The sequence below is a fragment of the Pongo pygmaeus genome, chromosome 12, assembly GCF_028885625.2.
Source record: "Pongo pygmaeus isolate AG05252 chromosome 12, NHGRI_mPonPyg2-v2.0_pri, whole genome shotgun sequence".
Taxonomy (NCBI): Eukaryota; Metazoa; Chordata; class Mammalia; order Primates; family Hominidae; genus Pongo; species Pongo pygmaeus.
Genome location: NC_072385.2, coordinates 78,206,863 through 78,231,438, shown reverse-complemented (window position 1 = coordinate 78,231,438; position 24,576 = coordinate 78,206,863). Strand labels below are relative to the sequence as shown.

The 24,576-nt window shown below is 35.4% G+C and overlaps 1 protein-coding gene and 1 long non-coding RNA gene across 19 annotated transcripts in view; one reads left to right on the top strand and one right to left on the bottom strand.

Annotated features, from left to right (window-relative positions):
• LOC134737856 (uncharacterized) overlaps positions 1-17,358 on the top strand; it is a 34,744-nt gene extending 17,386 nt beyond the window's left edge. The window contains exon 2 of the long non-coding RNA XR_010123242.1: positions 13,296-17,358. This is a non-coding gene — a long non-coding RNA (uncharacterized LOC134737856). The remainder of the gene's footprint in view (positions 1-13,295) is intronic.
• Positions 1-24,576, bottom strand: part of CCDC88A (coiled-coil domain containing 88A) — a 131,819-nt gene that overhangs the window by 38,215 nt on the left and 69,028 nt on the right. For 12 of the 18 annotated variants that reach the window (XM_054473900.2, XM_054473901.2, XM_054473902.2 and 9 more), the window contains exons 9-17: positions 23,264-23,345; positions 19,926-20,084; positions 18,122-18,268; positions 17,404-17,548; positions 13,257-13,441; positions 10,464-10,601; positions 7,914-8,984; positions 6,384-6,511; positions 2,133-2,274 (exon numbers count right to left, since the gene is read on the bottom strand). In XM_054473900.2, coding sequence (XP_054329875.1) covers positions 2,133-2,274; positions 6,384-6,511; positions 7,914-8,984; positions 10,464-10,601; positions 13,257-13,441; positions 17,404-17,548; positions 18,122-18,268; positions 19,926-20,084; positions 23,264-23,345 — 2,197 coding nt within the window. The remainder of the gene's footprint in view (positions 1-2,132; positions 2,275-6,383; positions 6,512-7,913; positions 8,985-10,463; positions 10,602-13,256; positions 13,442-17,403; positions 17,549-18,121; positions 18,269-19,925; positions 20,085-23,263; positions 23,346-24,576) is intronic. The other 6 variants (XM_054473903.2, XM_063649363.1, XM_054473915.2 and 3 more) reach the window with 1 other exon arrangement.

Sequence of the window (24,576 nt, the reverse complement as noted above, 5' to 3'; positions counted from 1 at the left end):
ATCTGTACTTTCTTCCCTGTTTCTTCTTTTTTTTTTGCCTTCTGGATATTTTTAAGAGACAGGATCTCATTATGTTGCCCAGGCTGGTCTCAAACCCCTGCGCTCAAGTGATCTTGCTGACCTCAGCCTTCCAAAGTGCTGGGATTACAGAGATGAGCCACTGTGCCTAGCCTGGATTTATTTTTTATGAGTCCATTTTATCTCCCTTTTTTGGTCATATTACCTATACCTCTTTGTCATACTAATTTAGTGGTTACTTTAACCCTTATACTATTCGTATTTAACTTTCACAGTCTACCTTAAAGTGAATACCTCTTCACATATAGTATTAAAAGTTTATAACAATATAAATTCAGTTCAATACATAGCAGGAAGTTAGTCCATAACAGTGATGTCCAAATAGCTGAAAGTGGAAGTCAATGATAGCTTTTTTTTGAGACAGGGTCTCACTCTGTCACCCAGACTGGAGTGCAGTGGCATGATGTCAGCTCACGGCAACCTCTGCCTCCTGGATTCAAGCGATTCTCCTGCCTTAGCCTCCTGGGTCGCTAGCTGGGATTACAGGTGCCCGCCACCACGCCTGGCTAATTTTTGTATTTTTAGTAGAGACACGGTTTCACCATGTTGACAAGGCTGGTTTTGAACTCCCAACCTAAAAAGATCTCCCTGCCTCGGCCTCCCAAAGTGCTGGGATTACAGGCATGAGCCACCGCACCCAGCCTAATGATGGCATTTTAAATATCTACTTGAAACACACGTATGCAACTCACACCCAAACCCACTAATTTTCTGGTTGAGTAGCTTCATGAAGTTGATTTTATCTGCAACTCAGTGATACTACTAATGGGGTAAAAAATTCAGGACAAAAAGCAGGTTAATGTGTTTTTTTTTGTTTTGTTTTGTTCTTAATAATCCCTTTAGTTAACTAGACAGTTCTAAAATTTATTCTCTGGCTCTGAGAATGTCTGGATGAAAAATAAGTAAAACTTATTCTGTAACAATGTATGTTCGATGGCAATGTCTGTGACAAATAGCAGGAATAATGGTGTCAGCAAATAGTGGAAAAAAATTGGAACATTCTATGTTACTAGATAATATTGCTTATTTAAAAAAATGACTATTTAGGAGAACTTTAAAGACCAATAGACAGCCCTATCTCTGAACTTCTCTGAGTACAGCAACTCTCATAATTGGTATGTGCACTGTGGGGATTGTAAATTCATACCTTTGGAGTTGCTGCAAGAGGTAATGACTGCTATCAGCATACGGATTCAAAGCCAGGAAAGCTCCTGCACGCACCCAATGTGAATCTCATCTTATACCAAAACCATCTGGTGGGAAGATGATTCTCAGACAACTACGTGAAGAGGATGGACTGACACTGCCCTGCTATCTATTTGTATTTCTTATAGTGTTCTGAGTAGAGTGATTCTAAATATAGCCTACAGTAATCTTATCAGTCTAAGTGTTTAGTTAACCTTGAGACCACTCCTGGTGGCACTGAAGAGATGATAAAAGGGTGAATAAACCAGAACATGACTCTGCCAATCTACCATCTACTAGCCCTGTAGAATGAGAAAGTCCCTTATATTTTGATTTACTTCCTTAGGGAAAATAAACAGTTGCCTCTGCCTTGCTTACTTACTTCACTGAATACTTTCAAATATCACAACAAAACAGATCTAGAAAAGACCTCAAATTTATGAGATCAGGTGCTGTCTTATATAACACACATATGATTTTCCTCTAACTTGGTATCCTCACACTCATATTTTGCTTAGCAGAATTTCCCCTGGATCCTCGATAGGAAAGAGTGACAGACTGACATGTCAGTATCACAATGAGAGCTTTTCCCAATAAAATAAGCCTGCCTCTTCCTCATTCCACCCACACACTTCTGATATATCCCTAACAGCAGGCAGGATATTACACACATGAAATAGCACTGAATAAGCTATACCATATTCATATGACAGAGATCTGTTTAAGAATACTCTCAAGTTTATGAAAAAGGAAGAAATAGACTAAATATCAATAAAATGTTTATATTTTTATTTTCTACTTTATATTTTTCTGTCCAAATATTTATATAATAAATGATCCTTAAAATTCTTTCCAAGAAAATAACTTACTGTTTTAAGTTCTTGGCGCAATTGCTGGTTATAATTCGTGGATTCTTCTAATCGAGCTTCTAAAGCAGCAATTTTTTCTTCTTTTATTTCAAGAGACTTCTTAAGAGTGGATTCTAATTTTGATTCCAAAAGTTTATACCTACTATCCAAGTACAAAGTAATATAGTTCATCATTGGAGGTCAGAAAATTATTTTTAAAGATAATTTATGACCACAAATATTCATGCCATAAATGGGTCTTATAAAAGCCTTTTTGTTAAAGAGGCAAATGAAATTATCCTCTTCTTACTGCCCCATTCTCCCTTTAAAACTAATCCTGGTAATGAAGCAACGAAATCATTGAGTGAACAGAGCTCCAGATTATGGCTTAGATTATCAAAAGCAATAATTAATTCTCAAGGAATCCGGAAGACCAAAGTCCCAAGATATCCTTTTTATTAATGAAGACTTTTTTTTTTTTTTTTGAGATGGAGTTTCACTCTTGTAGCCCAGGCTGGAGAGCAATGGCATGATCTTGGCTCACCACAACCTCCGCTTCCCGTGTTCAAGCGATTCTCCTGCCTCAGCCTCCCTAGTAGCTGGGATTACAGGCATGTGCCACCACGCCCAGCTAATTTTGTATTTTTAGTAGAGATGGGGTTTCACCATGTTGATCAGGCTTGTCTCGAACTCCCGACCTCAGGTGATCCGCCTACCTCGGTCTCCCAAAGTGCTGGGATTACAGACATGAGCCACCGCGCCCGGCAATGAAGACTCTTTATCTCAGGGTACAGAGCAGTTACAGTAAAAAAAATGACATACTTATGGCACAGGATACTCGTGACAGAGTGGCGAAAGGGTGATGGATGTGACTGTCAGTATTGCAATTATCTTTCTGAATGGTAGATAAATGAATAATTATTAATAAATACTTTTTTCACAAAAAGGATGGTGTATGAACACAATTCAGAGTGTATCATAAACCAATATTTATGATCCATTTCTTAAACCTGAAGACCCTGAAGACAAAACTAAATAAAAACCTAAAGTATGTATATGAGAGTTTCACCACATTCTTTTACTGGAATTAATTTTTACGTAAATATTTTCTTCTCAATCAGATTTTAATGTCATTGAATACAGAGAACAAATCTCATTCATTTTGGTATCGGCTCGAGTCAACAAACATTGAAAAATCATTTACTGCGTCTGATTTTGGGTATGTTGAATTGGTGACATCTGAGTTGCTTCTGGTCTATCCTGATAGAAACATACAGTAAACAGAGAAAAAAAAGGGTCTCAGGTGAGATGATGTATGGGAATGCTCAGCATACAGAATGAATGGATAAGAGGCCTGAAAACATAATCCTGTAAACAACCATATTGAAAGAGAAGACAGAAGACATCAAAGAGGTATTAAAAGAGAAAAGACAAGAGTGATCACCTCTGTTTACAACTCTACCACTTTATTTATTTAGAGACAGAGTCTCACTCTGTTGCCCAGGCTGGAGTACAGTGGTATGATCTCAGCTCACTGCAATCTCTGCCTCTCAGGCTCAAGTGATTCTTGTTTCTTGGCCTCCTGAGTAGCTGGGATTACAGGTGTGCACCACCACGCCTGGCTAATTTTTTGTATTTGTAGTAGAGACAGGGTTTCACCATGATGGCCAGGCTGGTCTTGAACTCCTGACCTCAAGTGATCCGCCCGCCTCAGCCTCCCAAAGTGCTGGGATTACAGGCATGAGCCACCGTGCCCGGCCTACTAAATTTATTTTGTTGCTTTTAAATTTATCTACTTATACATTCAATTCCAAAACTAAACTATATATTCCTTGATGGCAAGAATAAGTATCTTAATAATAATTGTACCTTCAAATAAATTCAGAGAGAATAACATGAATTAGAAAGATGGGACAGTTAGGCCGGGCACGGTGGCTCATGTCTGTAATACTGGCACTTTCAGAGGCCAAGGTGGGTGGATCCTGGGGTCACGAGTTCAAGACCAGCCTGGCCAGTAAAAATACAAAATTAGCCAGGCATGGTGGTGCGTGCCTGTAATCCCAGCTACTTGGGAGGTTCAGGCAGGAGAATCACTTGAACCTCAGAGGCGGAGGTTGCAGTGAGCCGAGATTGTGCCACCGCACTCCAACCTGGGTGACAAGAGCAAAACTCCGACTCAAAAAAAAGAAAGATGGGAAACTTAGATTAATAAAGGAATTAGGGACATCATTTGAGACTGATATATGTAAATCCCAAGGTGGAGGGAATGGCACATTAAAGGAATTTATGTCTGTGAGCTTCTGGGTTTTGTGACATAAAGACTAACTTCCTGGCTGAGAAAGAAGCTAGTTTAGTAGTTCAAGCCACTTTCTATTTCCAAAAAGCTTTAGTTCAACATATACCCTTATCTACATGCCTAATTCATTATGTAAATAAATATGTGGAAATAATGAATGGCATCACATGTTGCCTAGACTATTATAATCACTTCCTAGCCTGTCTCTGTGCTTCCAAATTCATCCTTTTTGTAATCCATCTTTTATATACTCTAAAAATTGCTCAGCATACTTTTGTGCTTTTATACAAATGCTTTTGTCTACATGGAATGCCCTTCCCTACTGTTCCCACCTTGTAAACCTCTGTCATTTTTTAAGATTCAGTTGAAACATTATTACTACTTTGATGCTAGATGATCAGCAGATAAGAAGAGCTCAGTTAACATTGGCTAACTGTATGAATTAAGGTTTGGGAAGAGAAGCCAAACTGTATGAAGGGTCCACCCAGAGCTGGGTTCATAAATTTATAATAGGGTGAATTAGCACTATAGGGTGTATTCTACTTTTTCTTTTGCAAAGAACATGCAGTACAGTGTCTTACATATAGTAGGTAATAAATCTGTTTGAATAAAGAGGGGATGCATATTCAGTATCTATATTAAAAGACAGTCAACGAAATCTGCACTTATCTGATTAATTCAAATAAAAATATTTCCTCATGAAATATCTGTACAATTCAATAATCATTGCTTGACTTGAACTGATTGCTAGAATAAATGCCTCAAATTATATCTTTTTGTTATTACACAACTAACTTTTAAAGTATCAATCTATCCTATTTACTCTGAACATTCTGAAAATTACATGAACAAATCCTATATAATCACCATTAATTTTTCCAATATACATTTAATACAGAATATAAATACTGGAACAGTAATAATGAGTAGATAAAATATAAACTATATAATTACAAAAATTGAATGAAAATCTAGTCTACATAAAATAATATTCTTAATATACAACTTCTATTCCAGCTGGATTCATGGAGCTGACTGGATGTTAAATAATAGACTACTTGAAAATCAGATTAACTCTGTTTGATAGATTGTAATTACCATGAGAGAATACATATTTTCTTTAAACCTATATTGATCATTTTTAAAATTAAAAGGCATAGGAGTTAATTTTTTATCTGGCTTTTAAGGCTTTAGTTTTCCACATTATTTTTATACCTCAGTTGCTTTTCTTTTCCTTTGTTTCATACTTTTCTTCCATTTATCTTTAAGTCAACATTTTGGCAAATAAATGAAAGAACAGATATTTAAGCACATGATTCAAATAAAAAATAACTTGCTTATTTTTTTGTTTGTTTGTTGTTAATGTCTTATTCTGTTTTTACAGTCAATTATAGCCTCTGATCTTCTGCTACCTGGGTGACATCCTGTTTTCCTATTTTATAACTGTATTTATATAGGAACATTTTAGTTTTTTGTTTTCTTATATCTATATTAGATTGTCTATGATTCCTCTTTTCTCCTTACAGAACTTTCTTTTTTTTTTTTTGAGATGGAGTTTCGCTCTTGTTGCCCAGGCTGGAGTGCAACGGCACAATCTCAGCTCACCGCAACCTCCGCCTCCCGAGTTCAAGCAATTCTCCTGCCTCAGCCTCCTGAGTAGCTGGAATTACAGGCATGCACCACCATGCCCGGGTAATTTTTTTTGTATTTTTAGTAAAGACGGGGTTTCCCCATGTTGGTCGGGCTGATCTCGAACTCCTGACCTCAGGTGATCCGCCCGCTTCAGCCTCCCAAAGTGCTGGGATTACAGGCGTGAGCCACCGCACCCGGCTACAGAACTTTCTTTAAGGGAAGAAAGGAACCAGAAATAGGGTGAAATATATAAATGTTTTCTATAGCTAGTACAGAAAGAATGAATGAGCAAAAAAAAAAAAAAAAAAAATTTCAACTGTTTGCCAAGTAGACTTAGTACTCACCTGTCATCAGTACTTTGCTCATCATGTAAGAGTCGCTCCTTATTTAACCCTATCTTCTCAAGCTCATGAGTTAATTTTTCGAGATCATTGTTCATCTGTTGGGTCTTCAACTTTTCACTCACCAAATCCTTATTTTAAAAGAAATGTAAAACTCACCTAAGTGTCAAGGGTATAAACATCTAAGAAAGTCAGCTAAGATTCTAATTACCACCATCTAGGAAAACATGTAATTTGAACCAGGAAATGTCATTAAACCATTCCTTCATTATTAAAATGTAGTTAAAGTTATAACGTAGTTGAAATAACTTTTTCCTTTTTTTTTTTTTTGCTAATACTTTAAACAAAACCTTAAAAGGGAGTAGTAACTCTTTACTTGTGAATACACATTTAGGTTTGAAAACTGTGGGGAAAAACATATCCATTTACTTTTTAATAATGAGCCTGAACTTTAGTGCACATTTCTTCTTATAAATATATGTTGACTATAATACTTCTCTCCCACAAGATCCCTTCTCCCAGTGAAAGAGGCCCTATGATACTGATCTGAAGAACTAGAGGATGTTCTTAGAAGTTTAGGCACAAGGAACTTGTTGTTCATGTTTATAAGTCTACAGAAGAAAAAAATAAAAGGTCCCTTTCAATGCCTTTTTAGCAGAAATGCAGACTGCCCAATGTGACCTTCTGCCAGAATGCTAATATACTTTTAAATTGAACTTAAAGTGTTATCACATATTATAATGCTTAGAGATGGGAAAAAAGAGCCAAACATACACCTTCTGACTTGCACCAACCATGTTTCACAGGACATACTGCCAATTTACTCCTGTAAGTTTCAGAATTCTTCTTGATACATAGATTCAAGCAAATACTAGTTGCTCAGTGTTGAAAGGTTGAATCTGATTTGCATTCTCTGGCTTTGAGGTCAAAATTCATGGGGCTTTGGAGTCTGAAAAATCTGGATTTGAATCGAGTAATCCAACTCTGCTATTTATTAGCTGTGTGATCCTAATTTATTTAATGTTTCTGAACCTCAGTTTTCTCATCTAAAAAATGGATATAATACTTATAAAGGATTAGTTGTAAAGATTATGTGCATGTATATATGTGTGTATATATATTTGTGTGTGTGTGTATATTATTTATGTATATACAACTTACATGAAGTTTTTAGCCCAGTACTTGGCACACAGCACTCAATAAATAGTAGCTATCATGCTTCTTTATTATACTTAGAATTTAGTGTCTTGATCAAACATTATTATATTGAAATAAAGGTTTAAAATTATAATGTAATAAGTCAGATACCACTAGGAAACTTTATTACTACAAATTCTTCTAAAAATACAATTTATGGGTATTTCTTAGTTTAACAAAGTAGGAAACTTGGAAGCTATTTCTAGTTCTAATTCCAAAATTCTACTGAACCATAAAATAGATGATGCAAATTACTGATAGATTCCAATAAAACTTAGAGAAACCTTGAGTTAAAAATATAAAAAAATTTGCCTTAATTTAGGTAAACATATTTACCTCACGTAGTGTAACCAACGTTTTTATATCAATAGTTGCTCTTTTCACAAGCTCCTTATTTTCTTTTTCTAGTTCTTTTAGACGGATACAAGATTCTTTATATATACCAATTTCTTTGGATAGGGTTTTGTTTTCTTTTTCCAAATTTCCAATCTTCACATTATTTTCTTCTAATGTGGTATCTTTAATTTCTGCTTGTTGTCGGAGTCTCTTATTTTCCTTTTCCAATTGTTTCTTATCCTTTTCCAGTTGAGAAGTCTCTTGCTCTAGTGATTTATTTTCTTTTTCCAGCTGTTCGAGTCTTTTGCTAGATATTTTTAGTTCTTCTAGGTTTTTTTGCAATGTTTGATTTTCCATCTCTAAGTCTTGTAGTTCACTCTCTAATTGCTGGATTTTTTTATTGCTGTTCTCTAAAGTTTTTTGCAGTCTTTGATTTTCTATATCTAAACCCTGGTAGCTAACTTCTAAGCGTTCTGTTTTCTTGAAAGATGCTTTCAGGAGCTCCAAACCTTTCTTAAGTTGCTCTTTTTCACTTTCCAGTTCTTTGTTTTCTAGCTGTAGCTGAGCCATTTTCATGCTTGCACACTTTAAAGATTCTACATTCCTTCGCAGTTCTAAGTTTTCCTCATCAAGCTGGGAATTCTCTTTTTCTAGGGATTCTAACTGAAAGGTCAGATTTTTAAAGCTATCCAATGTTTTTTTTAATTTTCTATTTTCTCTTTCTAGCTCTGAATTTTCTTGTTCTAAGGCCTCAATTTTTTCACAAGTAATTTTTAAGTTAGTTATTTTTTTCTGTAACAATTCATTTTCTTTTTCAAGATGATGCAATTCATTTTCAAGTTCTTCGGCTCGTTCTCCTTTTTCTTTATAATGTTCCAATTCTTTTTTAATTTGTCTTTTTTCAAATTCAATCTTGCTTAGCTTGCTACTTGTTTCTTTGATAGATTCATGGAGAATTTTGTTTTCTTTTTCAATGTCTTTCACTCTTGCTTCTGCACTTATCTGGGACCGCTGCCTTAAGGAAGACACTGTTTGATTCAGATGTTCATTTTCCTGTTCCAATATCTTAATCTAATTTGAAAAAGAAAATAATTAAAAGCTGTAATTGAGGAAAAGCTAACTATGGTTTATCTCTTCCAAAAACTACCAAGAAAAGGGGAACAAAAAAAGGGTACTAGAATGTGTCTTACTTTTAATTCTGACAAGTATTTACTGAAGACCACTGTGTACACGTACTGTCAGGTCATTAAAGTTCATGTCTTTAGGAAGTTCACAGTTTAAAGGAATGGTTGAGAAATGTATTTTCTATTAATCATAATGGTCTTCAGATTATTTATAGTTACATGCTTCAAATTCAAATAGGAATAAAGGTAACACACACACATGCCTCCTTGAGAACATAAGGTTTTACTTTTACTAAGTAACTTTTGCAGTGCCTACAGTGGGTCCTCAGTAAATATGTGCTATATTACATGTGTATATATGGGTTTGTATGTGTGTGTATTCATTCCCAAAAAGAATTCTAAGTAGGAAGCATTAAAATCACAAAAATCACTGGGTACATTTGGGAACTAATTCATCCAATTTATAGTGTGATCTAATACAATGATTCTCAAAATTTAGTGTGTTAAATAATCTCAACAAGCTTGGAAAAGTGAAGATTGAAGCTTAGTCTGGAATTTTGGTTCTGTATCTCTAAAGAAACCTTCATTTTTATGGCTGGTCTGAGGACTGTACCTGGATGATATAAACAAATAATTTAACTACTAAAAGAATTAATGCTCAAGCATGGTGGCTGACACCTATAATCCTAGCACTTCAGGAGGCTGAGGCAGGAATATCACTTGAGCTCAGGGGTTTGAGACCAGCCTGGGGAGCATAGCGATACTTTGTCTCTACCTAAAAATTAAAAAAAAAATTAAAAAATTATCTGGGCATGGTGGTGCATGCCTGTAGTCCCAGCTAAGGTGAAAGGATTGCTTGAGCCTAGGTGTTTGAGGCTGCAGTGAGCTATGACTGTGCCACTGCACTCCAGCATGAGTGACAGAGCTGGACTCTGTCTCAAATAAATAAATATTTCAAAAATAAGTCAATTAATCTATCCAGTTCTCAGTTTCCTCAAACATAAAATGAGAATGAACATTAAACACTTGAAAACAAATTTGGTAATATCCAAGACAGTGTGGTTGCCACCACATTTCTCCCTCTTTGGTAGGTCAGAGGACAGCTGCATTTCCTGGCCAACTCCACTCAGGGACTCTAGAATCTGCAGCCCTATTCCACAGACGCTTGAAAGCACAAGTACTGCAAATGCTTATACTAGATGATTATTAAGCACAATGGTAGTTTAAAAAACTCTAAGCTTTCTCTTCAACTTTCCTAAGATACATACGTTAGAAAATGAGGTAAAATTATAATTACTTTAAAATAAAAAGATTCTAAAATATTTCACTTTAATGTTTATATGAACATTTTGTTTGCATATATTTTAAATAACTTTTGCTAATAAATTTTAAAATACATTGTTTACTTAGTAAAAAATGTATGAACCTGTCTCTCTGAATTTTCTCTCAGTGTTTCTATTGTTTTTTCAAGCTGAGCTTTCTCCTTCATTAGATCCTTGCTTAAATTCTGACAATTCTGAAGACTTTGCTTTTCTTGAACAATCTCATTTTCAAGAATTTCAACCTAGAGAAAATTAAATCACAAAACAATATGTTAAATATTCTGCAACAGTGAAAACATGTCAAAACAAAAGATAATCACTGAATAAAGGATAAAATAGTGTTAATATCCAAATGCTAAAATTTAAGAAATTAGTATAGAAATTCAAGTAGCATTCCATGCTAATTTCTGTAGCTGTATAAAATATGCAGACATGATTTCTTATCCTATGCATCTTTTGGGGCAAATTTCACTTTCTAAACACAAAGATAAATCCAGCTGAATAAATGATAACATGCTATATGAGAACTATACAAACTTTATTTAAAGATTCTCTTGGCTTGAGTGGATTTGTAAAGTAAAATTTTACTTATACTCAGAGAATTTCAGTGAGCAAGAAGGAAGGAGAAGATATAAAAAGCATGAAGGAAAAGATGATAAATAGTACAGTATAAGTTTAATGAGGAAAGAAGAAAGGACTTGCTTTAAGATAAAAAAAGAAGGAGAAAAATACTACTGTAAAAAGGGCTAATATTTATATTTTAGGTTCAAATTTCTTTTCAATTACACATTTTAGAGATGAAAAATACTGGTAGTTAATATGTACAAAATAGCAAATTAAAATTAAAAATATGCTAAGACTATCGATTTTCCCATTATCATATAACATATTCAAACCAGGCAATTTAAAAAATTAAGAAGACTTTATAAAATATTCTACTGCAAGTTAAATGTTAAATTCTTATGTCAATAATGAAACACTCTAAAGCAATTTTAATTTTTCTATTTTAACATTAATGGAAATAATTACACACGGAAACAATCTTCCAATAATATTTCCAGCCTGGGCAACATGGTGAAACGTTGTCTCTACCAAAAACAAAACAAAAAACAAAAAAACTTAGCCAGGCATGGTGGCCTGTGCCTGTAGTCCTAGCTACTTGAGAGGCTGAGGTGGGAGGACTGCTTAAGCCTGAGAAGCAGAGGTTGCAGTGAGTTGAGATCGCACCACTGCACTCCAGCCTGGGTGATATAGTGAGACCCTAGCTTGAAATACTACTACCAATAATAATGATGATAATAATAATAATAATATGAAAAGCATCGGGTCAAAAAACTTATCCAATAACTCAATTCAACATTAATTTACAGTTCAGGAAGCTTTCAGCTGTGAATAATTAGTCAGGTTCTCACATTACATGGATGGAAATATAAGAATAACAGTTATTGAAACTCATTTGTTGTTTTGTATCAATGGGATTAAAGTGAAACATTCAGTTTATAAAAAAATCATTTTTACAATTAATCAAAAATTGCTTGAATCACTAAGAATTTACATATTAAACTTCAAAGCTAATTTCAAAAAGAAACTGTACTCTACAGGCCCAATTTTAATGACAACCAAAATAAAACTGTTCTAAATTCTAAATGGTCATCCTACTTTAACACTATATTGTCAAACGCTTATTAAGATTATTTAGTTAATAGACTGAAGACAATGTAAAAATATTTTAAAACAGTAAAAATCTTACAAGAATACCAAGGAGCCTCTGAATAATCTAAGGCAGTGGTTCTCAAAGCATGATTTCAGGACAGCAGGATGAGCATCACTTAGGAACTTCTTAGAAACAATTCTTAATCATGCATGTTTTTATGATGGGATTCTATTTATGTAGAATTATGTGTGCAGAAAGATATGCAAAAATAAAACACTTGTTCTTGCACAACTGAATATTTCTGTTCAACCAGAGTCTGATTAAGATTCAGGTTTCATAATGCCTAAACTGTGGTCTCTAAATATCATTTCCCACTAAAAGGAATAAGGGCTAATTTTAGAGAAATGGCTGTCTCCAGGTCTGGGACAGAAAATGTTCAAGATGAGCCTAGAATATTTTGTCATGGCAGAAAGCAAGAAAACTCTCAAGGATTGCTAAGGCCATGTCATAATGATTCAGGACCAAAGCAGCTTTTAAAGAGGCTTCCACTAGCCCGAGTTGAGACAGTAAGAAAAACAAATGCAGTGGATTGAAACAATACAAATATTTTTAAATTCATGGGTTCATAATGACACTAAAGATACTCACTCACTAGTTGTCTCAAGAAGATATGAGGGAACCAATTCATTATTTGGAAACTGGTAAATATAACTCCTCTAGCCCTGCTTATTTTATTTTTATTTTTATTTTTTGAGACTTTGAGTCTTGCTCTATGGCCCAGACTGGAGTGCAGTGGCATGATCTCGGCTCACTTCAACCTCCACCTCCAGGGTTCGAGAGAGATTCTCCTGCCTTATCTTCCCAAGTAGCTGGGATCACCAACGCCCACAACCACACCCGGCTAATTTTTGTACTTTTAGTGGAGACAGGGTTTCGCCATGTTGGCTAGGCTGGTCTCAAACTCCCGACCTCAGGTGATCCACCTGCCTTGGCCTCCCAAAGTGCTGGGATTACAGGCGTGAGCCCCCGCACCTGGCCAAGATCAGCTAGTAAGTTCTTAATTGTTGAAGCTGAATAATGAGTATAGGATTCATTCACACCATATTTGTGTATATTTGAAAATTTTCATAAAAATTAAAATAACATTGAGGGTGCACTTAAAAAGTGGAAAGTAAATGTGCTATTTATTTACACTTTTACAAGTATTTTTTAACATTAAAATAAACACTACATTTTAATTTACCTTTTTACTGAGTCTTTGATTTTCTTTTTCAATTTTCAGGATTTTGGAAGCATTGCCTTCTACAGAATCCACAGTAGTCCGAAGTTCTTCTACGGTTTTTGTCAAACTTTGATTTTCCATCTCTAGCTTCAATAATCTACTTGATGTCAACTCATTCACCTCATGGCCCAGGGATTTCTGCGGTGCTATAATATTGAAAAATACACCATTGTATTTACTCTGTACTGTTTTTACTATGTTTACTCTTTACTATTTAAAAAGTTGAGTGTATATGCATTGCATCATCTGATCTTTAACTTTATTAAAAATTCAATGGGGTTATGTAAGATAAACAAGATAAGAGAGGTAAATCTTTTTTTTCCTTTTCTTTTTTTCTTTTTTTAAAGAGACGGGGTGTCTCTCTGTCATCCAGGTTGGAGTGCAGTGATGTGTTCCTAGCTCACTGCAGCCTCAAACTCCTGGTCTGAAGGGATCCTCCCACCTCAGTCTCCCAAGCAGCCGGGACTACAGGTACAGCCAGCTAGTTTTTTTATTTTTTAGTAAAGACTGGGTCTCTGTTACTTAGGCTGGTCTCGAACTCCTGAGCTCAAGCAATCCTCCTGCCTTGGCCTCCCAAAGTGCTGGGATTACCGGCATGAGCCGCTGCACCCAGCCAAGAGATACGTTTAACTTTTAATGCATCCACAGCATTCTAGTTAAAAAAAGCATAAAATTTAGATTGAAGAAATTGGAGTTCAAGCAGACCCATTAAATATTTTGCTGATACAAGAACATTAGGATTTACAAATGAAATATGAGACCTACTATTTCAAGAAAGGAAAGGTCTGCTTTTGTGTATGTTTCAAATTCTTCTTCATAAAAACCAAAGAAATACACGCACATCCAACATATCCCCCACCATGCAAAAAATCTCTTCAAAATTAGATAAGCAAATAACCTCCATATTTAAGTAAAGAAAACCTCAATTTTTATTTCCAGCTTTTCTAGTCATCATGTTGTTAATCTTTTACTGAAAGCTGGTATACTGAATGGTTACTGACTTTTAAAATTCCATTAGTTGCCCAAGTCTTTTTTTTAATTAAAAGATTATTTAAATTTAACTATAAACTTACAGGATACATTATTCTAAGTAGCAACTAATGAAGGATTAAATGAATTTTGAAAATACAATACTACTTATTTTGGCTAAAAGTTCAAAATGAATATTTTGAGCATGCTGAAATTATTTTAAAATCTTTAATCCAGTTCCATTCATTATCCCTTTATAAATCTAATTCTGTTGTATGATATCTACTAAAACACAGTATAGAAACAGTTTAAATACATATTATTCCTTAAGAGTAGCATTATTGTTAATCTACCTGGATTAGGTGTTTTTAAATAGTCACCATGATACACAATAGATCTCTTGAACTTATTCTCATCTAAGTGAAATTTTATGTCCTTTGACCAGCATCTTCCCAATACCTTCAACCCCTCAGCCTCTGGTAACAACCATTTTACTCTCTGTTTCTATGAGTTTGAATTTTTTTGATACCACATATAAATGAGATCATGCACTATTATCTTTCTGTGCCTAGCTTATTTCACTTAACATAATGCCCTTGAAGTTCATCCATATTGTTGCAAATGACAGAATTTCTTTTTTTTTTTTTTTTGAGACAGAGTCTTGCTCTGTCACCCAGGCTGGAGTGCAGTGGCATGATAGTGGCTCACTGCAACCTCTACCTCTCGGGTTCAAGCGATTTTCCTGCTTCAGCCTCCCAAGTAGCTGGGACTACAGGCACGTGCCACCACGTTCAGCTAATTTTTTTTGTATTTTCAGTAGAGACGGGGTTTCATCATGTTGGCCAGGATGGTCTTGATCTCTTGACCTCGTGATCTGCCTGCCTCGGCCTCCCAAAGTGCTGGGATTACAGGCATAAGCCACCATGCCTGGCACCCCCTACCCCCCTTTTTTTTTTTCTGGGACAGAGTTTCACTATGTCACCTAGGCTGGAGTGCAATAGGGTGATCTCAGCTCACTGCAACTTCTGCCTTGCAGGTTCAAGAGGTTCTCCTGCCTCAGCCTCCCAAGTAGCTGGGATCACAGGTGTGCGCCACCATGGCTGGCTAATTATTGTATTTTTAGTAGAGATGGGGTTTCACCATATTGGTCAGGCTGGTCTTGAACTCTTGACCTCGTGATCCACCCACCTCGGCCTCCCAAAGTGCTGGGATTACAGGTGTGAGCCACTGCACCTGGCCAGAATTTCATTCTTTTTATGACTGACTAATATTCCATTATGTATACAAACCACGTTTTCTTTACCATCATTTCATTGACAGACACAGGTTGATTCCACATCTTGACATTTGTTAATAATGCTGCAACAAGCATGGAAATGCAGATATCTCTTTGATATACTGATTTAATATCCTTTAGATATATACCCAGGAGCAAAACTGCTGAATGCTATGAGAGTTCTATTTCTAATTTTTTGAGGAACCTCCACACTGTTTTCCAAAATGGCTGAACCAGTTTGCATTCCCACCTATTCCATAGAAACTTGAAAGCACAAGTACTGCAAACTTTTATACTAGATGATTATTAAACACACTGGCAGTTAAAAAACTTCTAAGATACTTTTAACTTTCCTAAGATACATGGGTTAGAAAATGAGATAGAAAGGTTCTGAAGCAAATTTTCTGAAATGAAAAGTGACTTAAAAAATTATTAGTGCCTTTTATTTCTTCCTTTTTTTCCCAAATTCTGTAAATTTTCTGGAAAGTCCCTTGTATAATTTAAAAAATAAAAACTATACCACAGTAAAGCAAATATTCAATTCTACAACACCAGCTAAGATCAATTACAAAACAACAGTGACATAATAATAATGATATTTAATACTTGAACACTTACTATTTACCAGGCACTATTTAAGGGCCTCACAAATATCAACAATTTAATCCTCAGAAGTCTAGATGATACTCACTATTTTGTCCCCACTTAACAAGTAAGGAAATTCTTAACTAACACAGTAATTCTAACTACCTTTAGTAGAAAACATTTAAGTCTGAATTGCTTTCTTTGTAACTCAATTCACAAGGAATACAATTTTTAAAGTTTCACAAATATTTTAAGTAACACAAGTTCAATGATTGAATATCATAACTTACTCTATAGTCAGTACATGGGGCCCCAGAATTTGGAATTAGCTTTTCAAGTGTAAAACAGGAAGAACCTAATTGGTAATCAATAGGATGAATCATCTATAGAGGTAATTATTCTGTAAGCACTGGATTATAAAATCTCAAGAGTTTATGTCTACCTCAACATTATGTCCTCGGTGTCTGGTATAGTATTTTACACGTTAGGTGCTTAGTAAATATTTGCTGAAGAAATGCAAGTAGAACAATCTAATACTGGGCAAAACTGAGGAGTTTTGAAACTAGTCTAATTTGAATAAGTGTGACCTAACTGGTGAATTTTTTTGTAATTTCAAAAATCCATATTAGCATATCCAAAGCTATAATCCAAACAATTGTACATAATCATGCCCAGCTTTAAGAAAGAGGACAAGTCAATGTGAAGCCCAGGAAAAAAGAGCCAAAAGTTAAAAATTTACCTGGGGGATCTTACATTAGGTCCATAGTATAACCAGGCTGGGCTGGTTGGCAGGTATAATCTTATAATGGAGACTATACATATTACAAGTGGTCATGAAGATCCTTAAATTAACTAATTCTAACTACATTTTCATCTGAAAATTTGCCCATTATGCTTTAACTTCCTATTTGGGTTTACCTATAGTCAAAGAACATGCTGACCACTAATACGACTTTTCTGTTCTATTTACCAGATGGCTATATTTCTTAAAATACATTAATAAACTGGTATTGCAGCCTCTTAGGATATTAACATGAAATAGTGGATAAGAAACCAATCAAATCTGTTATTGCATTCATAAAATTCAGTTATAAGACATGTAAAGCTAGGGACCAGACCCAAGAAAATGCAAAGAATATATTACTGTGTGAAATCATATCTATGGACACAGGTAGTCTTCTGAGATATCTCCCACTGCGGAAAATAAAGAACTGCAAGTAAACATAAATACAACTTCATGATTCAATTATCTATTTAAATTAAAAAAATTGGGAATACCTTCGGAAAGTTCACTAGTTCTGGATATCTGTTCCAGCTCCCAGCCAAGATGTAATGATTCATCCATACTTTGTTTCTGTGCCATTTCCAAAGTCATATTTTCTTCCATTAATTCTTCAATCTTTTTTCTATCCATATCTCGTTCCTTTTTTATTGGCAAGGATTAGGGAGAGAAAAAAAGCTAAGAAACAGTACAGTTTTGAGCAAATACTTTATTTCTCACAACTTTTATTTATCAGAAACTCAGTAATAATTATGAGTTCCTTAAATTTTTCAGTTTTGAAGGCAATTATAATTATTACTGGTTATTATACTGATTAAGTGTCTGACATCCTTTTAAGCTGATCTTTGGGGACACAATGAAAATTCTTCATAGTCAACATACTGTTTTAATGATATAACAAAAGAATTATGAACCAATGCTAAATTTTAGCAATCAGATTTCTGTATTTTTAAAGATATGTTTACACAATAGCTTATTTATTGTGGTATTAAACGGTTGAAGACAACATTAGTAAGTAACATGCTTCTGTAACAAAAGCAGAAATTTCTACTACTTTTATATTTATATAAAGTTGGAGGCATCTAATTTATTTAGCTCTCTCTTTTCTGTTAAAGCCTCAAGCACACTAGCCATCCTTGCCAATACAGGGAAATCAGCTGAATCTTAGAAGTTTTCCTTAAAGGCCATGTAACTGATCTACCTCTTAAAACTTACCATTTCCATATCATGAAGTTTAGCTTTTAGTTGTAAGTTCTCTTTTTCTAATTCATGTAATTTATCAGAACGAGCACGAGTTCCTTCTAGTTGGTCTTCCAACATGGTTTTTGTTTCTAATAAAACTTGATTGTCTTCTTTTAATTCCTATAAACATTTATCACAAATGTGTTAATATCTGTTAATTTTTTAAAGTTATGGAACATAAAGATCATAAAACATTAAGCCATCTTTATCAACAGTTCTATGCATGAGTAAACCTACTGAGTAACAGAAATACAATTAATGTTTTCTTGGTTTCCTTTTTACCCCAGAATGCAAACAAAACACTGAATTCTTAAGATATGTAATACTACTATAACTTCACATTAAATTGTCAGGGTATATTTAACTCACAAGGATAAGGAATTAACTAAGTACAAGTAGTCTTCCAGATATTTAAGATACAACTCTCCATGGAATCAAGGCTTAATGTATTGACTAAAATAGATTTAAATATTTCTCTGTACTTGGAGCTATAACTTGGAAGTGAAGGGCTTGAGGTTTTTGCAGTAAAATACCAAGACTTAAACCAGAACTCACATAAATCATAAACCAAGGCTCTATTAATAAATATTTTATATAAATACACCTTGAGGAAATCCTTAAAGGTCCCTGCATATGTTTTGAAGACAAGTGTTCACAATTCTATCTTGCTAAGTCATATACCTATGGTTTCTAAACTAAAGTCTAGAAAAAGTATACTAAGACAGTGGTATTCATGAGAATCCCTTAACAGTGTCATGCATACACACGTCTTTAAATAACTGGCAAATAATTAATATGTACTTTATCTCTACAGTCCTATTGGGTCTACCTACTGGTAACCTTTAAGCTAAAATGTTCTAACTACTTTCTCTTATGTTTTCGTTTCTTGATTTTGTATACTCCCTCCTTATCCTAATACTGAAACTGACCAAAATCTCCTGTTTACAGATAATGAAGAAATTAACTGAGAAAGAAGATATAAGACCTGTCAAATTATTTTTTTTTGTTTTGTTTGAGACAGAGTCTCACTCTGTCACCCAGGCTGGAGTGTAGTGGCGCAATCTCGACTCACTGCAACCTCCACCTCCTGGGTTCAAGCGATTCTCCTGCCTCAGCCTCCTGAATAGCTGGGCTTACAGGCATGCGCCACCATGCCCAGCTAATTTTTGTATAAAGTAGAGATGCAGTTTTGCCACATTGGCCAGGCTGGTCTCGAACCCCTGACCTCAGGTGATCTACCCACCTTGGCCTCCCAAAGTGCTGGGATTACAGACGTGAGCCACCATGCCCAGCCTGACCTGTCAAATTCTTGTCAAACTCAACTTCATGTAACGTTGAACTGTAACTATCAAGTTAGAATATTTTTTCATTTGTTTGCATATATATAGGCTTCATCAGTCTTAATTTAGTGATCTCAGTTAAGAAGCAATCTGAAATATGTTTTGCTTTCACTTTTGGGAAAGAGTCTGAAATTAATAGAAGTAAATATTTTGACTACAAGGGAAGGACTTCAAAGGTCTGCTCTATATATGATGCTAAGAAAAGGAATAAAAGAAGAGCCCCAAAGAGTTCAATAAAATTAGTAATATCCACAGATCCCTTTTGTAAAAGTCTAACTAAAAGCAATATGCTAATCTATCATAAAATAAACATACCCAAATGTATTTACTGTTTGTTCACCATTTCAAGAGTTTCTCATGTTTATCAACTGCATTTTAAATGTGTTAAAATTCTAACACAGAAAAAAAAATCATGAATGGTTAATTATGCAACATACCTCAACTCTTGCCTTATAAAATTCAATATCATGTAGTCTCTCTTTATATCTGCTGACTTCACTTTCAAGCTTATCAACTCTCATTGCTTTCTCTCGAAGTGCATCTAATTCATCTCGGTACATTCTGGCAGAGCGAGCATCCGAAAGCAAATTCATGTTCTAAATAAAAATTAAAAATTATATTTTAATTATTTTCTGTTATCAACTTGTTATTCTTTGTTGCACAATTTAATAAATTTATTTATTTATTTATTTATTTGAGACGGAGTTTCACTCTTGTTGCCCAGGCTGGAGTGCAACGGTGCAATCTCAGCTCACTGCAACCTCTGCCTGCCAGGTTCAAGCGCTTCTCCTGCCTCAGCCTCCCAAGTAGCTGGGATTACAAGCTCCCACCACCATGCCCGGCTAATTTTTGTATTTTTAGTAGAGACGGAGTTTTGTCATGTTGGCCAGGCCGGTCTCAAACTCCTGACCTCAAGTGATCCACCCGCCTCAGCCTCCCAAAGTGCTGGGATTACAGGCGTGAGCCACTGCACTCGGCTGATAAATTTACTTTAAAAATCAAAAAAGTACATACTTCAAAAAGGTGAATTTTATGGTATGTAAATTATATCTAAATTTGTTTTTTAAATGGGGAGATATAAACACTTTTTTTTTCATTATCTTGGATACGTTACTAAAATTTTTTTAAAACCTTTTTAAAAAAATCGAAGTATTTTAAACATATATATACATTTATGCTCATATTTTTTAAATATGCTATCTGTCAGGAATGTAAAAAATATTCAGGATATTTTAAAATAAGTTAACATCTATGTAACACAACCATTTGCAATTTATGGTGAAAAAGTTAATTTTAAAATAAAAGATGGTAAAAATACAGAAAAGGCAAACAATATTACTAAAATAAATCATTAACTACTATATAGAAGTAAAGTTTCTATAGATATGTTGTGACATACCAAAATCTTGCTGACTCTTTTTTTAATGCTTCCAAGTAAAATCATTAGTGCATATGTTAATGTCATGTGAGACAAATATTAAAATCCAACCTTTTAAAAGCCTTATTGTAATCCTTTAGGATAGTAGTTCTTCAAGTGTAATCCAGGGTCTTCTGTGGACCCTGAAACCTTTTCAGGGAGTTCAGGAGGTCAAAACTATTTTCATAATAACCTAAGACATTATTTGTCTTTTTCACGTTTATTCTCTCATGAGGGCACAGTAAAGTTTTCCAGAGGCTACATGGTGTGTGACATCTTAACAAACTAAATGCAGAAACAGCTATGAGAATATAGTAGTAGTCATCTATTAAGCAAGGTATTAAAGAGATCTGCAAAAATGTAAAATAGTACCATTCTTTTAATTATTCTTTGTTTTGGGAAAAAACGGTTATTTCATTAAAATGCCTATGTATCTATTCATCTACCTTTTTTTTTTTTTTTTGAGACAGAGTCTCACTCTGTCACGCAGGCTGGAGTGCAGCAGTGGCACAATCTCAACTCACTGCAACCTCCACCTCCCAGGTTCAAGCGATTCTTGTGCCTCCGCCTCCCAAGTAGCTGGGATTACAGGTGTGCGCCACCACACCCAATTAATTTTTGTATTTTCAATAGAGACAGGGTTTTGCCATGTTGCCCAGGCTGGTCTTGAATTCCTGGCCTCAAGTGATCTGCCTGTCTTGCCCTTTCAATGTGCTGGGATTACAGGTATAAGCCACCACGCCCAACCTATTTATTTATTTTAGAGATGGAGTCTAACATGGAATGGGTTATTTTTTTAATGACTTTTTTTTTTTTCCTTTGAGACAGGGTCTCACTCTGTCACCCAGGCTGATCACTGGCACATTCACAGCTCACTGCAGCCTCGACCTCCCAGGCTCAAGTGATCTTCCCACCTCAGTCTCCCAAGTAGCTGGGACTACAGGCACATGCCCCATCACGTGCAGCTAATTTTTTCATTTTTTGTAGTGATGAGGTTTTGTCACGTTGCCCAGGCAGGTCTTTAACTCCTGGGCTCAAGCAACCCACCTGCCTTGGCCTCCCAAAGTGCTAGGATTACAGGCATGAGCCACTGCACCCAACCCAAGTGACTTAATTTTTTTTTTTTTTTTTGAGACAGAGTCTCCCACTGTTGCCCAGGCTGGAGTGCAATGGCGTGATCTTGGCTCGCTGCAACCTCCACCTCCTGGGTTCAAGCGATTTTCCTGCCTCAGCCTACTGAGTAGCTGGGATTACAGGTGCCCACAACCACGTCTGGCTAATTTTTTGTATTTTCAGTAGAGACAGGGTTTCACTATGTTGGCCAGGCTGGTCTCGAACTCCTGACCTCTTGATCCACCTGCCTCAGCCTCCCAAAGTGCTGGGATTACCGGCGTAAGCCAACGCACCCGGCCAGACTTAAGTTTTTAAAACTTCATAGTTTTAGTTTCTAATATGGTAAATACCAATAGATATAATCCACATTAAACCAATCCTCATTAATTTTTAACAGTGGTGAGGAGGCTTGAGACCAAAAAGACTGCTTTAGAGAGAACCTTTAGAGAAAACTACTGCTTTAGAGAGAACAAACATACATTAAAAAAAACCCTGCTGCCAACAAGTAGAAAAGCAGCCCCAGCATGTCTAGAAATAAAGGCTATGAAGCCCAGTCTCATTTATCTATGAAGGTCCCAGTTTATGATCCCACAATTACAGTATTCCCTGCATCTAAAATGTCAGGTATGGGGAAGTTAAGGGAAGAAACAACCATCCAGCCTTATCCTAATCCTTAGCACTTATGGATTAAAGAGCTCATACACTAACCCCAAATAAAAATGAAACATTAGAGTGATTGTAAATGTGAACTATTAATTACTCTTGGTTTAAGGTGAAAAAAGAAGAAGCTGCTGTAAAAGATACTTTTTAAAAAGTTTTAATCTTATTTAATAGGAAAAGTGAAAAAAATCAAAAAGCATTCTATCACACATATAAGTTAGCATAAAGCACTATAAGGGAGCAGAGACACAGAGAGATACACATAAAGAGCATAGTTTACAGTAGAGGTGTTCTAGCTTCCAAGGCCACAGAAGCCAAACACATCAAAAAGAAAAATGTGGAACTACCCCAGTCCTAAGTAGCTCTTTTGAATCTTAGCAGAGTTTGAACAGCATTAATATGGAAGAAAGTTTGGCTCTGACAGTTTTGAAGACAGAGACTCTGAAAAAGTCATCCAATCTCTTGAAGCCTCAGGAACCTCTTTTATTTACATAAAGCATTGAAGTAAAGGTTATAAATTACAAGGAAGAAAATCAATTTCCAATTACTTGGTGGTCCTAAATAATAGATATTCCAGGTACAAACCTCTTGTTGCAGCCTTTTGAGTTCTATTTCCATTTGCTCAAGTTCTTGTTTACAATCCAACAACTGTTCAGTCTTTTCCTCCCTTAAATGCAAAAATATATTCATTAAGTATACTATTTTTGAAAACTGTGATCATCATCTGCGTTAATATAAATGTATCATCATTACTAAATAACTAGCTGAACGTAGTATTAGCCATAACCCTAATCTAGAAGAGAAAAAAAAAGATAGATATTAGGAATTTATATAATTAGATGCCATTAATAAAACCTCTTCTCTAATGTTTTCCAAAGGCTAGTCTCAAATGGCTAATGTTCTCATAGTATGTAATACAGTTTTTCTCTTTCTCTCTTTTCATCTTTCCTGCCCTTCCATTTCCACTCTTCCTTCTCTCTTCCTCACTCTCTGCAGTCACAGTTAAACTAAGAATTTTTTTTGAGACGGAGTCTCGCTCTGTCACCCAGGCTGGAGTGCAATGGCGCAAACTTGACTCACTGCAACCTCTGCCTCCCAGGTTCAAGCAATTCTCCTGCCTCAGTAGCTGGGATTACAGGCGTCCACCACTATGCGGGCTAATTTTTTTATTTTTAGTAGAGACGGGGTTTCACCATGTTACTCAGGCTGGTCTCAAATTCCTGACCTCAGATGCCACCTGCCTTGGCCTCCCAAAGTGCTGGGATTACAGGCGTGAGCCACCGTGCCCAGCCTAAGCTAAGAATTTTTATGCAAGGCAGTTCTACCTGTGTCTAAGACTTATAAGGGTCTCCAACTATATTCAACATTTACAATGGCTGAAAGGAAATTACATACTTCCAATTGCCATAAGATACTAAAATCTTTACTTCTCTATTGGTTTCTGCCCTGTAGCCTATAAACATCCTCAAATTTCTTCTATTAGTTTTTCTCTTAGAATTGCTTTACTTCTAATCTCCATTTTCTCTCTCTCCTTCACAGTCAAGCTCCTTAAAATAAGCCTCCACTCACTATCTCTACTTTTCTACCTTCTGTTCTTTAATAATAAAGCAAATGTTCACTGTATAAAACAACTTATTGTTCTCATCTCCTCGTGCCCTTACATTTCTCAAAACCATTATATATTAATGTATATTATAAAATATAATGTGTATATTATTTAAAATATATTATTAAAAATATACGTATGTATATATTTTAAGAGACAGGGTTTCACTCTGACGCCCAAGCTGGAGTGCAGTGGCATGATCACAGCTCACTGCAACCCTGAACTCCTGGACTCACGTGATCCTCCTGCCTCAGCGTCTGGAATAGCTGGGACTATAGACATGCGCCACCAC